The sequence below is a fragment of the Mastigoproctus giganteus genome, chromosome 4 (assembly GCF_048544385.1).
Source record: "Mastigoproctus giganteus isolate SK-2022 chromosome 4, ASM4854438v1, whole genome shotgun sequence".
Lineage (NCBI taxonomy): Eukaryota > Metazoa > Arthropoda > Arachnida > Uropygi > Thelyphonidae > Mastigoproctus > Mastigoproctus giganteus.
In genome coordinates, this window is record NC_143578.1 from 100868750 (window position 1) to 100884444 (window position 15695).

Genomic DNA, 15695 nt, shown 5'->3' on the forward strand with positions numbered 1-15695 from the left:
TTCTGTACACATTGTACTCCACAAATTCCACTTCTGCATTCCTTATATCTGTGTGACACCACGTCTCTGATATCCCAACAATATCTGCCTTTGATGTTTTGAGCAATACCACAAATTCATCAAATTTATTTACCAAACTCCTAGCATTGGTGTAAATGCAAGTATACATGCACCTTTTCCTATTTTTAGCTACCCTAAAAAATCCATGTGTTTACTTGTACCACAATGACTCCCAGCAGTGTCTGAAATACCTTACATCTTGTTTTCCAGGCTGCAGCTCCTTCCAATAGAATTAGAGCAAGAATCGCTTTCACCTCTGTCAGTGGGTATTGTTAATCTATTACTCCTTGTATTCTACAACCATCTTTCCTCAAGTTGAAACTGTCCCCCCTCAGGTCCTTAGTCTGAGTAAGAGGAAGAATTCCTTCAGCATTCAGCTTGCTCAACCCATTCAAGACCTTATACACCTCAATCAGATCACCTCACAGGTGCCTACTCTCCAGGCACTGCAATTTGCAGACCTTAAGCCTTTCTTGGTAAGAGCACCCCTGTGTTCCCTTCACCAATCTTGTTGCTCTTCTTTATACTCGTTTTAGCAACTCTACATCCTTCCTAAAATGAGGCCTCCAGACCTGTACACAGTACTATAGGTGTGGCCTGACCATTGCCTTGTATAACGGGATAATCACCTCCCTGTCCCTGCTAGCAAAATTCCTATACATGTATATCATTGACAGATCTCCATGACCTGCCCTGGCAGCCTGTCTGCACTGGTCAGCGAACTTGATATTTGACTGTACAATTACCCCCATGTCTTTTTCACTTTCTGTTTCCCTGAGTGTAGTACCACACAGTTGGTATGTTTCTCATCAGTTACTGCTACCCATATGCAGTACTTTGCATTTGTTAATGTTAAACTTCAATTGCCATTTCTCATTCCATTTTCCAAACTCATCTAGATCCAGTTGGAGTAGCATACTGTTGTTAAAAACCCTGCCAAACTTTGTATCATCTGCAAACTTTGACATTAAACCTGATATACCTTCATCAATATCATTGATAAATATACAAAACAACAACGGGCCCAACACCGAACCCTGGGGAACTCCACTAATAACATTTGTCCACAAACAGCAGTGTCCAGTGATTACCACTATCTGTCGTCTCCAACTCAACCATCCATTTATCCATTGTAGTAACTTACCCTTAATGCCATACCTCTCTAATTTGTATAGCAGTCTTCCATATGCAATTGTATCAAAAGCTTTCCTGAAATCCAAGTATACAATATCAAAATTATTTTTGGCATTCAGTTCCTTTGTGACCACATCATAGTATCCACTCAAATTGGTCAGACAAGACCAATTTGAGTTTAACAAACCCATGCTGTGTCTTAACTATTACTGCAGTCTTGTCTAGATGATCCTGCAATGCTTCTTTAACCAGTGATTCCATTATTTTCCCTTGAACACAAGTTAAACTAACAGGTCTGTAGTTGTTAGTATCACCTTTTGAACCCCTTTGTGAAGTGGTGATACATTTACACACCTCCAGTCTATGGGGACCTCCCCTGTGTCCAAGGAAGCTCTCATAATCATGGCTAAGAGTTTGCTTACTTCCTTTGCTGCCTCCTTTAATAACTGCCTCCACTTTGTTCTCAGTTATTACAAAATCACTTAGCTCCCTGTTAGCATTTGATAAACTTCTGGCACTCCCCTGATTGAATAACTTCTCATGTGTGAATGTAGATGCAAAATACGCATTCAGTTTATCAGCTACCTGAGCATGATCATTAATAGTCAACCCATCTATGTTAAGTGGTCCACTCTGATTCATTCTTTTACTTCTAGATTTACATAAGTAAAGAACTCTTTGCTGATTTTCTTTGCATCCTTTGCCAAAGATTTCTCATAATCTGCCTTCACCTGCCTAACCTCCTTTGTGACTTGATTACAGACTAGTTTATACTTGCCATCGTCTTCTGTGTCACCTGATACTTTATATGCATCCCATAAATTTTTGTTCTCGGCCACTAGCCTCATTAATTCATCTGACATCCATTTAGGCCTAAACCTTGAACAGTATTTCTTAGTTGGAATGAAAAGCCTATTAGCCTCCAAAATTAAGTCCCTGAAGGCTTCCCATTTAGTATTCAACATTGGTAACATCATTATTTGATCCCACTGTACAGAATTTAAGAACTGTCAGACTTCTGTAGTCACCTTTATGAAAGCAAAAACTCTTCTCTTTAGCCTTGATGGTAGTTACATCTTTAAGGAATTCCCACATCAGTATATTGTACTCACTGTCACCCAGTGGTTCCTTTATCTGCAAATTATTAATGCATGAATAATCACTGCTGATAATCAGATCAAGAGTATTACTCTCTCTGGTTGCCTCTTGAAGATGTTGCTGTAGAAAACAGTCATTCAATAAATCCACAAAAGTTTTGCTAGTGTGCGAGTGACCAACAGAAGTTCCAGTCAATATCTGGAAAGTTAAAATCCCCCATTATAAGACATTCTGATTTACTGGCCCACTATTTTTCTGCACAATTGCTCATTATACTCATCAGATTCATTAGGTCTGTAACACACACCTACTCTCATTTTTCCTTTTCCAGTGCTTATTTCACACCAAACAGACTCAACACTGCATTGTTCACCAACTAGATCAGTTGGATGCGCACTTCTTTAGATTTTGTGTTTCTTAACTAACAGTATAGCCCCTCCTCCCTTCCTGTCCTGTCTATCCTTCCTGTACACATTGTACTCCCCAGATTCCAATTCTGTATTGCTAATATAAGCAGTGCAGAATTGGAATTTGGGTTATTGGAATTGGAATAGGGTTGGTTGTGAGGAGGACGATGTGCAGTCTGGAGGAATTGTAACTGGTGTGTTGATGGGTTGATTGGAAGTTGACTTTGAGAATGAGTTTAGTGATGGAATTAAGACTGAGCAAGCCCAATCAGATATAGAGATGTTGTGAGGAACTTTTACGTTGGTTTGAACCGCCGTGGTAGTGGTGGTAATAGCAGATATCCGTTTGTGTTGTGGGACAATTGCTGCATATGAGCGTGATCCTGTGATTGGTGATATTTGTTTTTTTTGCTTTGAGATACATAACTTTATGCTCAGTTTTGTAATTTTGAATCATTTTTTTCTCATTTCCGTGTTTCACAATTTTTGGAAAAAGTGGAGTGATTGCCTTTACAGTTTGGACACTAGAGATTGTGCAGAACATTCAATATGGGGCATGATCTTTAGACCCACATGAAGCACATACTGCAGCCCCTCTATATACTGCCTGTGAATGCCTAAATTTTTGACATTTGAAGAATCTGATAGGGTTTGGTATATACAGTCAGACATGATAGTTCAAATATACAGCCTTTACAGAAGTTGATGGATTTGGAAAATTAAATGTTAGTATTATGTTTCTAGTTGGAAACAATGAGTGATCCTTTTAATTAGGATTCTCTTGGCCTGAATTACATTTTAGTCTCACAGTTCCTGTTTAATTTCTTCGTCAGTTTCATATAGAAGGTCCCATTCAGTTATAACTCCTTTTGAGTAGTTTAAGGTGGCATGAGGTGACACTTCTATGGGAGTTCCTCCAAGTGTTTTTAATTTGAGTAATTTATCAGAGTGCTTGCATTCTATTGTTTCAACAAGCAAGTCATCTGATTTTAGTCAGCAAACCATTTTCAGTGAGCCAGCAGCATTCTCTAAACATTTCTGGATAAGAAAAGGAGAGAGCTTGCTGACTGGCTGGTCAGTCAATGAATGGATTATAAAGAAGTGAGGCCAGATATTCTGGTCTGTATCCTTCTTTTGTCTTTTAGCATAGGAAGGGTTGTGATTTTCCTGCTCTCTGGAATATGATGGGATATTCACATCCCACAAGAGTTAGTGTCAGTGTGATCCATATTGCTCCTTTCAGCCCTTGGCAGATTAACTTTTCTGCCAAGGTTTCTGGCCTCGCCAAAGGGAGGCAGGAGCAGTGCCTGGTGTGACCAAGCAAAAAGTGGTGGGTGTTAGTAATAAACTAGAAAAATAAAGAATGGTGGCTTTCCTTTCTTGCTTTGTACAGTACTTTTGTAACAAGAGCTGATTAAATAAATAGATTTATTAACAACAAGAACATAAAAGAACTATTACTTTTGGGAAATTGCAGTGATAGCAAAAAGAAAATCGCTCGGTCAAAATTGCTTGGCACACGGGGCCAAATGTTTACTGGAGACAAACAGATTGGGGTGTATTTGGTTATCAGGTATTGCACATCACTGTCAACATGCAATCCTCTACAATTACACTGGATTAATTGGTCCATGACTGTACAGTTTGAGCTGTGCCTTTGGATTGTGTCAAAGAGATCATATGTCTTTCAGTTTTAAATGTCTCTTTTTGGAGATGAGGGTTTTCCTATATCCATGTCTTCCTCTGCAAATATTTCTAATACTGAATCATCAGATGTAACCTGTATATCCATCTATTGAATTTTCTAAATCCATCTATAGTGCTGCCTTTCTGGGTATTGTCTTACTTTTTGTCCAGATGTGGTTAATTGGTCTGTTGGAATTGCAATTGGTGTCTTTAGCATCTGTTCTTGCTTTTGAGATTGTAATGTGCTAAGTAAATATTTGGTTCATGGTGAAAAATTTAGGGGCATGGAGATCAGTTTTTATCCCTATTGTGTTATATTTGGTTACTATTTGAAAACAGGGTAGTTTGTTTAGTGGGCAAGTCTGGTTCATTTTTCTTGAATCCTGGTATGTTAAATTCTTCCTGTCTTTATACTTTTGTATTTTTTTTTCCCTTGTTGCCACTTATCACACATTCTGGCATAGGTTAGGTACTCTTCCCTACAGTTTGAACAAGTTGGTGTGGGAGCATCACAGTCATTACTATCATTCTTTGGATCCACATTTTGTTCATATGGGTGCACCACTGCATGCTGCCTATGAGTGACCATATTTCTAGCATTTGTTACATCTAAGTTGATTAGGTATGTATACTGTGACTTGATCAAATAGCCTGCTTTAATCATCTGTGGAAGTCTTGAAATATTGAAGGTGAGAATTAAGTTTTTAGTTGGTACGATTTTACCTTCTACAAATATCATTGTTTGCAATAGCTTTTCTGAATGTTCAGAACTTGCAGTTTCTACTAAGATGTCTCCGAGATTGGAGATGCCATACTGCTTTTGGCGTTTCTATTAGTCCTCCAGGCATTTTTGAATCAGGAATGGAGAACATTTTCCCTACCACCTAATCTGCAGAATGCACAACCAAGTAGGCTAGTGCTAGTTGTGTGTTTATATCTATTCTCTGCCTTTTTGCCACACTGTTTTGAGAATTATTTATTTATTTATTTTTTTTTTTGATTTGGTAGTTGTTGGCACATCGGCTTCTGTGGCCATATTGCACCTCCCAAGGTTTTTGCAGTACTTTGATCCAAGCCCGAGGCGGGAATCGAACCCGCGACCTTTGGGTTGCCGGGCAGGTACTTTACCCACTCGGCTAGCCCGGTCGGCTTGAGAATTATCTATTTCCCAGTTTGGTCTGTCACTCTGGGGGGAGTGATAGCTGAAATATTTGTGCAGCTCCGTTTTCCTCCTTTTAGCCCTGGGAAGATGAACTGTTGTACCATGGCTTCCATCCCTGCCACCAAATGACCAAGCAACAAGAAATTAGTAGGGTAAGTTGTGTTAATTTATGAAACAGAAAAAAAGAAAGGAGACTTTTCTTTGTGAAAATTTTGCTAACTCTTTGTAGCAAAGAAAGACTTATTAAGTATGAAAATAAGGAGTAATTACAATAAATGTAATGAAATATATATATAACTTTAATGCACAGTATGAGAGCACTGAGAAAATTACCTGATCACTTGGGGCCACAAAATGATCCACCTATGGAATAATCAACGAGGCAATAGTTTAAACAATTTCAAGGAACTGGCAGTGTTCTGCATCAAAAGGAACAGGTAGGACTAGTGTATCTGCAGATAAAAGTTTCAGAAATTCAGGACGTGTTTCCCAGAAGTCCTACAAAATCTATCTAATGAGGCAGCCTGTAGTTGCAAATACCATGAGTAATATTGCATAGGGCAGTTCACAAGAGATTGAAACTTTATGCTTACAAAGTACAAATCATCCAGGAAATTAAGCTTCATGACAAACCACAACCAGAGAATTTGCTGTTCACATTCCCAACCATATAGACAAAGATGAGCACTTTCTGGAAAATATCATTTTCAGTGATGAAGCAACATTCCACCTGCCTTGTAAAGTTAATAGACACAACTGTCAGATATGGGAATCTGAAAATCTCCATTCAATTTGTGAACTGTGAATTGGGACTATCATGCTGAATATCCATTCAGCATGATAGTCCCAAGGCAAACATGTAGCACAACTTCTTTCCTTCAGTGGAAGAAAATGGATTGGATCATTTTCTCTCACTAAAACACTGAACTCTGCAAATTACCTATATATTCTTGAATTGTATGCTGCCATTCAGCTGGTAGATATGCAGTCATAAGTGTTCTATCAGCAGAATGGGACACACCACACTGGAGCTTGCATGTGGATGATTTTCTCAATAAAAACATTCACAACCAATAGATCAGCTGGAATGGTCCCATTTCATGGCCTGCTCATTCGCCAGATATCACACCTATTAATCACTTTGTATGTGTTTACGTAGAGGAAAACAAGTGTATGCAAAAAAAGTTAATGCCACAGAGTTAAAAGAATGGGTTGAACAGGCAATAACTTCCATTTCTCAAGAGATGCAAACACTTGAAATGAAATCGACTGTGTCTTGACATTCTATATGCTATCAAAGGTGCCCATGTGGAGGTTTAGTGAAATGTGGTTGTGTGACAAGAAATTGTGATAATACATTCTTTGAGCAGGGGTTAGTTATGTTATTTGGTTTTTAGGAGCATTAGCAACTAAGGCCATATTGCTCCGTGAATATGCGGTGGTCATTCCCTGACCTTTCTGCATCCTCCGTATTTGGTGGTGACGGGCTCGAACCCCGGTCTAATCAAGAAGCGTGTGCTACGCACTGCTGCTCCTTCCCACCTGGCTACGGAGGCGCCTCTATGAGCAGGGGAATGAGCAGGGAATGAGCAGGCCATGAAATGGGACCATTCCAGCTGATCTACTGGTTGTGAATTTTTTTATTGAGAAAATCATCCACATGCAAGCTCCAGTGTGGTGTGTCCCATTCTGCCGATAGAACACTTATGACTGCATATATACCAGCTGAATGGAAGCATACATTTCAAGAATAAATGCAGTGAACCATTTTGCAATATTTATTACAATAAAGTTGTAATCAAGCTACAAAATCAGGTGAATAATTTATAGGTACCCTCTATAATGGTAATCTTTTGTTTAATTAATAAAACATCTATTAGAATTATGTCAGTGTGAATTTTAATATGTATTCAGTTCTGGTATTTAATTTAATCTACATAACTGATTATACTACTCTGCATTTTGAAAAAAAAAATGCATTCATATCGGAAAAGAGCGTTTCTGAATCATTTTCTAATGCCAATTTCAAAAATGACTTCTGTTTTGTTTCCATCACATAACGTTTCTTCAAAAATCACAAAAGAAAATTTGATTTTTCACAAATTTTTATTAATTTTGGCAGTTTATGCACTGAAATTATAAAATGTTACTTTTACCAGATTTTAATATTTAAATACATGTTGAAAACACTATTAAAAGGGCAGTGTGGTAAAGAGTCCACTAAACACCCCATCTCTCATTTTAAAAATTGATATATGATGGGTCAAATTTTTGTTTCTTTGATTTTCTTGCAGATTCTTCTGCTTCACAGTCCTTCAGCATCCGGCAATAGCAATCATATTGACATTCCCTCTCCCCCTGGTACATCATCTTCATGTCTGTAATGTGCTGATTAAACCTCTCACCCTGTTCTTTAACACTTCTTAGACTTTCTGGGAAGTAGTCTATGTGGGAGTGTAAAAAATGTACCTTGACACTCATGCTGCTTCCCAGCTTCTTGATGTTTTCTAACATATTTTTAACTACATTCTTGTAGTCTGGATCCTTGTTGTTCCCTAAGAAGTTCTCGACAACAGACCTGAGGCTAATCCATGCCTGCTTTTTTCTCTTTTGTTCATAGTTCCCTCAGACTCTCAGTCCGTCATCAGTTTGCAAATTTATGGTCCAAAAAAATGTTTTAGCTTCTCTTGGTAACTGATAGAAATTTAGTACAAAGGTAATTGAAACAGGGACCTTCTGAGGTAAATCTTTCAAACTGTTTCATCAAATATCATCTTCCTCCCAGTTTGATGTGCAAAGGTGGAAGGAGGACAGTTTTGGGTCTACCAGTGGTTTATGAACTGTTCTTTGATCCAGGCAACAAACTGCCCATCTTTGACTAGACCCTGATATCCTAGTGCTTACTTCTTGCCCAACTGTCCCACTCACACAAAAAAGCAAGGCATTTTTGTTTAGCCAGATTGCTTTCCAAGAATGTATCACTTCAAAGTCAGCATAGACCAACCAGTCTTGTTTTTCATACTTAATATTTGTCAAGAACTTCAAGTTATCATATCTTTCTTTCAAATGCACAGAATGAGCTAATGGAATTGACCTATATTTATTTTCATTGCGGAGCAATACACCTTTGAAACTCCTTTTTGATAAGTCAATAAAAAGTATCCACTTCACAGGACTGTAACTAATTCCTAAATAGTTCATTAAGTCATTTGTATTATTGCAAAAAAACACAGAATTGTCCTCAGAAAAGTAAAGTTCTTGTTTTCTGTTTCTGTATCATGAGAAAAACATCCCATAGATTTTTTGACTTAAGTCAAGAACCAAGGAGTTCTTCAGATTCCTTTTGTAAATTTAAATGTCTTACAAGATCATTAAGTTCATGCTGTGAAAACAGTTGAGGGCTGGACTCTGTCTCCAGGCATGTAGACTTCAGTTTCATCTTCAGAAGCTTCACTTTCAGCACTCTCTGCTGCTACATTCTCCAATTTAAGTGGAAGGCACAGAATCAGTACTGAAATTATAATAAAACATTTTTACATGTGGGACTGGTAAATGACAGATGAAATATTAGGATACACAATGTCCTTCTTACTCTTTGCATTGTATTCCTTTACATTAAATGACAGATGAAATATTAGGATACACAATGTCCTTCTTACTTTTGCATTGTATTCCTTTACATTAAATAAGCATAAGTAACGGTCATCACAGTGGTTTGTAGGCTCCCCCGCAAAATCATGGAAATTGAAAATGGCATAGCCACCTTTTTACCATTTTCCCACAATCTCAATGCTTCAACACAAGTTCAGCAAACTTTATGTGGAGTTCATTGTATCTTGGTCACCAAGTTTCACTCCAAACTAAGCACAATGCACTTTTTTTTTCTACAAATTCTGTAATATCTTGTCTTTGCTTGCAGACTACATAACTTCCACAAATATAAAAAAATAAGTTTGGATTATTCATATACCTGTGTAAAGACATTTTATCACTTTTCAGCATAAGTTTTACATGGTGACCTCAAAAATTAACACTGCTGCAAGGAGCTCTCAAGGTCAAGAAACAAATGACTAAGTGCAGTGTTGCCAACATGTGAAGATTTAGTTTATAAATTCCCAGCATTTACTCCTAACTTAATAGGTTTGATAATACACCTCGTGATATCAACTTAAGTGATTTTGGAAAAAATGGCACACGATAGATAAAAACAAACATTTCTGAAATCAGTGTAAAAAAAGTTACAAACAGCTATTAGTTTACAAACATCGAAAACAATGCAGAGTGGCATTATTTTTTAATTGGAGAAGCAGAATTACAATGTATCCATATTTGTGTATGAAATGTGCTGTGTCCCTGTACAATTTTGTCCCCAGGTTTTGGTTTCTGTTTCTCTCATTCCAGTTCATTATTGATTGGAAGTGAGGTAGTAATGAAATAATTTTTATAGGATTAAGATTATGTTACTATACGTATTTGTTCTTATTATCCAATGATTATAGTGTCAAAATGAAGAATATAATTTAAGCTATTTCTGGTCAAAGTTGTTTTGTAATTCATTGCAAAACAACTTTCATCAGAGCATTCAAATGAAAGCATACTAAGTGTTTACTTGATATGCTTCCATTTTTCAGTAGAATTCTCAATTAAAGTCTTAAAAGTTGTCAAATGATGGCAGGAGCAGATTGGGCCACCGGGACATCAGGCAAAATCTCTGTGAGCTAGTGGCCTATTACTGGCCCATCGAGATTGCATTCATACATAATTCAATCATTAATTTAATAATTAATAAATTATAAAAAATAATTACATTAATAAATTTAATAATTAAAAAAAATTTTAATTCATACATAATTTAATGAGCTGCTTGTGGATTTATGCTCCAGTCAGATTTATGCTCAATCTGCCCCTGGATGATGGTACCAAATGCATATCTCAAATTTTCACAAGCAACTTAGTGGGGGGGGGTTGCAAATTTTCTTAATTTTACACACCTTTCTATTATCTACAGAAAAGAATAATGATAATATAATAAAATGTTCAAGAGGTCACTTATTATCCAACTAGACAAATTAATTATATGAAGCATAATGCAGTGTCATACACTTACAGGTGAAGTTGAGCGTGATCCATTGAGGCTGAAATAAATAAGTAGACCCACATCTGTATGTCCAGCCTCAAGAGCTATTGTACAAGCATTGCTTCCATCCTGTAAAATATTACAAAATGAATTAAAATGTTTCATTTTTCTGATAAGTCATAAAGAAAGCAGTTGTTAATCAACAGGAAAATAAAATTCCGATACTAACAATTTCCTGTCAGACATGGCTAGATATAAGTACAAAATATTCTCATCTATTCAGTCAAGGAGAGAGGGGGGGAATTCTCAAATATAGTGGGTTGCGACCCCCAGGAATGTCACATGCAACTTAGTAGGGAGGGAGGTTATAAAATTTTAAATTTTGCACCAAAAGTTTTGCAAAATTTTGTTATTTTGAAGTGAACTTTTTATGCTTTCCGGGTAAAATAATGGAGTCACTGGTTAATGATGCATTGCAGGATCATCTAGACAAGACTGCAGCAATAATTCAGACACAGCATGGGTTTGTTAAGCAAATGTCTTGTCTGACAAATTTAATAGGATATTATGATGAGGTTACAAAGGAACTGGAACTGGATGCAAAAAATTATTTTGATATCATATATTTGGATTTCAGGAAAGCTTGACACTGTTCCACATGGAAGACTATTGTACAAATTGAAGCAGAATGGTATTAAGGCTAAGTTGCTACAATGAATAAAAGGATGGTTGAGTGGGAGAAGACAGAGGGTGGTAATTAATGGGTGCTGCTCTTCGTGGACTAATGTTATTAGTGGAGTCCCACAGGGTTCGGTTTTTGGTCCACTGTTGTTTTGTGTATTTATCAATGATATTGATGAAGGTATATCAGGTTTAGTGTCGAAGTTTGCAGATGATGCAAAGGTTGGCAGGGTTGTTAATGACAGTGATGGCAGTGTGCTACTGCAACAGGATCTAGATAATTTGGGCAGATGGGCTAAGAAGTGGCAACTGAAGTTTAACCTTGGTAAATGCAAAGTACTGCATATGGGTAGAAGTAACCCCAGAGAAATGTACCAACTGTGTGGTGCTACACTTAAGGTGGTAGAAAATGAAAAAGATCTGGGAGTAATTGTGCAGTCAGATATGAAGTTTTCTGAGCAATGCAGACAGGCTGCCAGGGCAGGTCATGGGGTTTTGTCAATGATATATAGGAATTTTGCTAGCAGGGAGAAGGAGGTGATTGTCCCTCTGTATAAGGCAATGGTCAAGCTGCGCCTTGAGTACTGCGTACAGGTCTGGAGGCCTCATTTTAGGAAGAATGTAGATTTGCTTGAGCATGTACAGAGAAGGGCAACAAGATTGGTGAGGGGAATGAAGGAATACCAAGAGAGACTTAAGTTCTGCAAATTGCAGTGGCTGGAGACTAGGCACCTGCATGGTGAGATTTGATTGAGGTGTATAAGGCCTTGAATGGATTGAGCACGCTGAATTATTATTATTATTATTATTATTATTATTATTAGCCATAGAGTGCAAGGAAGCCTGAGGCTTATGCTGCACCAGCCAAAAAAAAAAAAAAAAAAATTTTGAATTACCCCGAGAGAGAGAGAGAGAGAGAGAGAGAGAGAGAGAGAGGAATCACCAAGAAAAAGAAGAATGATGATATCCAGCTCAGGACCCTGGGTGTGCCAAGCCCATACTCACTAGATGTGAGCCCCTGGGGTCAATTCTAATGGGATCCTTCTACTTGTTCAGATTATGAACCTAAGGGGGCATAAATTCAAATTAAGGAAAGACAGATGTAGAATAGATGTGCGGAAATTTGCCTTTAGCCAGTGGGTGATTAATTGTTGGAACAAACTTCCATCTGTCGTTGTGGAAGTTGATAGGTTGAATAAATTTACGGAGGAACTGGACAGGCATTTGGAGGGAATGGTGAGATTTTTTTTTTTTTTGGCTGATGCTGCATAAGCTGATACACTTGCTTTCTTACATCACATGCCAGTACTATTACTACTCACATATATATTTTACAAAATATTTTAATTTATATGTTAAAATCTGTGTTCATATCAAAAATGTTTCCAGAGTTTTGTAATTTGCCTTGATAAAAGCATAATCACTGTAATCAGATTATGAACCTAAGTATGTAGTATGTAGTATATTAGTAGAACAAAAGTATGTAGTATATTTATTTCTTTTTTAACTCTAACCCAAATAAATTCATTAGTTTTATTCATGGAATGGAAGAATCACCCAAATTCATTTATTGTTTTTGGGTGTCATGGTATTATTAAGTTGCAAGAAACCCAGCAGTAGTGTTTAATTTGCTAACAGCTTTAGTATCTTTGTGGTAATAGTTCAAACTTTAGAAATCATAATTACTAATAAATAATGAATGAAGCATATAAGTAAGATGAGCTATTTCATGGAAATATAAGAAAGATGACCTCAGATAGCAACATAAATATAATATCACTCATTGTTATTTTATCTTATACAAAAAAGACTAAAAAGTCCTAATTTAATATTATAAATATGTTATTTTCATAAAACCAATATTCTTTTCCATCATAATCACCTTTTCCCTTCATGACTCCAATATTGGCTACTTAGAGTTCTTATGTAGTAGATAGGTTTCATAAATTGTTCAACATTGCTTTACTTAAATGGTGACCCTGAGGGTTGGTAAAACTATGTTTGGGCTCCAGAATAAGTAGTTTTAGCTTTCTGTTTGGTACAAAGAGTGGTAAAAAAATTCTGAAAACAGGGTATATAAAATATCTTAATAAATTATAGAATAGGTTATTTTGATAAGTCCTATAAAATAACATGAAAAAAATTAATGTTTTATGTAGTTTCTAAAATTCAATTTATGTTGGGTAAGTGGAAGAAGAATGAATATTTAGCAAATCAAGCATCATTCAGTAAACAAATTTCTGACAAAGGGGACAGAAATGCTAAAGAAATCCATGAAAAAATGGCCAGAGTGCTTGGGGAAGTATTACCCATTATGCTACTGTTGCCAGATGGTCAGCGTAGTTTAAAGAGGACAGGATAGAAGATGATCCAAGGTCTGATTGGTCCTCTGAAGTAATAAATTCTGAAACAATTGCCATTACTGGACAAAATATTGTATAAAACAGAAGAATTAAAGCATCTGAACTTAAAAAGTACTTAACATTTCCCATGGAAGCATTTTGACAATAAGACATGGAAGCATTTTGACAATAAGCACTTATGAATGTCCACAATTTTTGGAAGATGGGTTTCCAGAAAAACCCTTTCCATTTATGAGAAACAGAGTAGTCATCAAAACAGAATTTAAAATTATTTTTTGCTAGTCCAGTTAGATTTTTATCCCATTTGGTGACAGGTGATGAAGCTTAGCTATATTTTTATGATACTGAATCCAAATTAGAAAGTATGCAGTGAAAGCACAAAGGATCTCCAATTCCAAAAAGGTTTTGAACCCAACCACTAGCTGGAAAAGTGTTGGCCTCAATTTTTTGGGACATGGGCTTGGCATACCCAGGGTCCTGAGCTGGATATAATCATTCTTCTCTTTCTTGGCAATTCCCTTCTCTCTCTCTCTCTCTCTCTCGCTCTCTCTCTCTCTCTCAGGGTAACAAATTTTTTTTGGCTGTTGCAACAAAAGCCTCAGGTGTCCTTGCACCATATGTCTAATAATAATAAAAAGATTGTTGTTAACTTATTACCTAAAACCATAATAACAGAGAATATTATGCCAGCCTTATGCCAAAGTTAAAAGCTACAATTTGTTAAAAAAAGATGAGGTAGGTGGATCATTGGGTTTTGCTGCACCATGATAATGCACCCATGAAAAAAGCCTGGGTTGCACAGGCTTTATTCATGGGTTTGAAAAATTAACCCCCCCCCACACACACACCAGGTCTGGCTCCGATGACTATTATATTTTAACCTATATTTTATATACGCTGTTCTCAGAACTTTCTGACCACCCTTCATATTATGAGTTCATGTTTTTTGAGGTTGTGAGACACTGTGATGATAAGATCCAACATTCAACCATTTCCGGTGCCTGAGACAAAACCTTGTCATGGCACCTAATTCATATTGTATCTTAACATGCATATATATGCAGTAGTGCATCTAGTAGCACCTATTTTAGGCAGAACCTGTGGCAAGTACCTCACATGTTCACTCCTAACGCCGGCCTCGGTTAGTAACTTTACTAACAGTAGCACACACAGTGATCACTGAATTATAAAAACCCCATCTATAATGGACTATGCCACACAGCTTGCAGTATACAAAGCCAAACAGCTTCGTAAGCTAGGGCAGTGGTAATTTGCATCTGGTCGTGAAAGAGAAAATAATAAAGTAACAGTTATGGGATGTAGTAAAGATATCACAGTTTCAAAAGGGCATGATTGTGGGTAGACAAGCATCAGGTGCTTCCATATCGGAAATGGCATGTCTTGGTTGCTCACAGCCCACTGTGGCTAAAATGTACAAAGAATGGTGTTGAATGGGTCAAACCACCTTCTGCCAACAGAACTGAAAAAGATTAAGCAAGGTGGATGTTCATGGTGAGCAAAAGGTGCAGCACATATCCCAAACCACACCCAGATTTATGCAGTTGCACAGCAGACAACCCAAGAAACACCCTCTCCTCATTGCTGATCATCATTGATGGTGAATGCTATGTGTCAACAATATGCTGGTTGGACAGTTGAGCACTGGAAATTAGTGTGCTGGTCGGATGAGTCCAAATAGCTGGTGCAACATGCTCCAGACAGCTTCATGTATGGTGCAAGCAACACTTGATGTTAGTGGAGTCACCATGCATGATGAGTCTGTGGACTCATCGTACATGGTATCCACTATCCAGGCAGGTGGTGGTGGTGGTGGTGGCTGCTTAATATGGCACATGTTTTGTTGGCAGTAACTAGGATTCCTGGTGCATATTGATCAACATTTCACTGGTGAGGTCTACTGGCAGCTCTTAGGAATCCATGTACATACTGCCATGTTGCATTTTTTCCCAGACAGAAATGGGATCTTCTAAGACAGTAATGTGCCTTGTCATCAGACCTGCATACAC

At 37.3% G+C, this 15695-nt stretch overlaps 1 protein-coding gene across 1 annotated transcript in view; it reads right to left on the minus strand.

The window, feature by feature from the left end:
- Window positions 1–15695, minus strand: part of LOC150086952 (uncharacterized) — a 232040-nt gene that overhangs the window by 9541 nt on the left and 206804 nt on the right. Inside the window, exon 9 of the mRNA XM_090372333.1 lies at window positions 10655–10753. Within this exon, the coding sequence (XP_090228459.1) occupies window positions 10655–10753 (99 nt within the window). The remainder of the gene's footprint in view (window positions 1–10654; window positions 10754–15695) is intronic.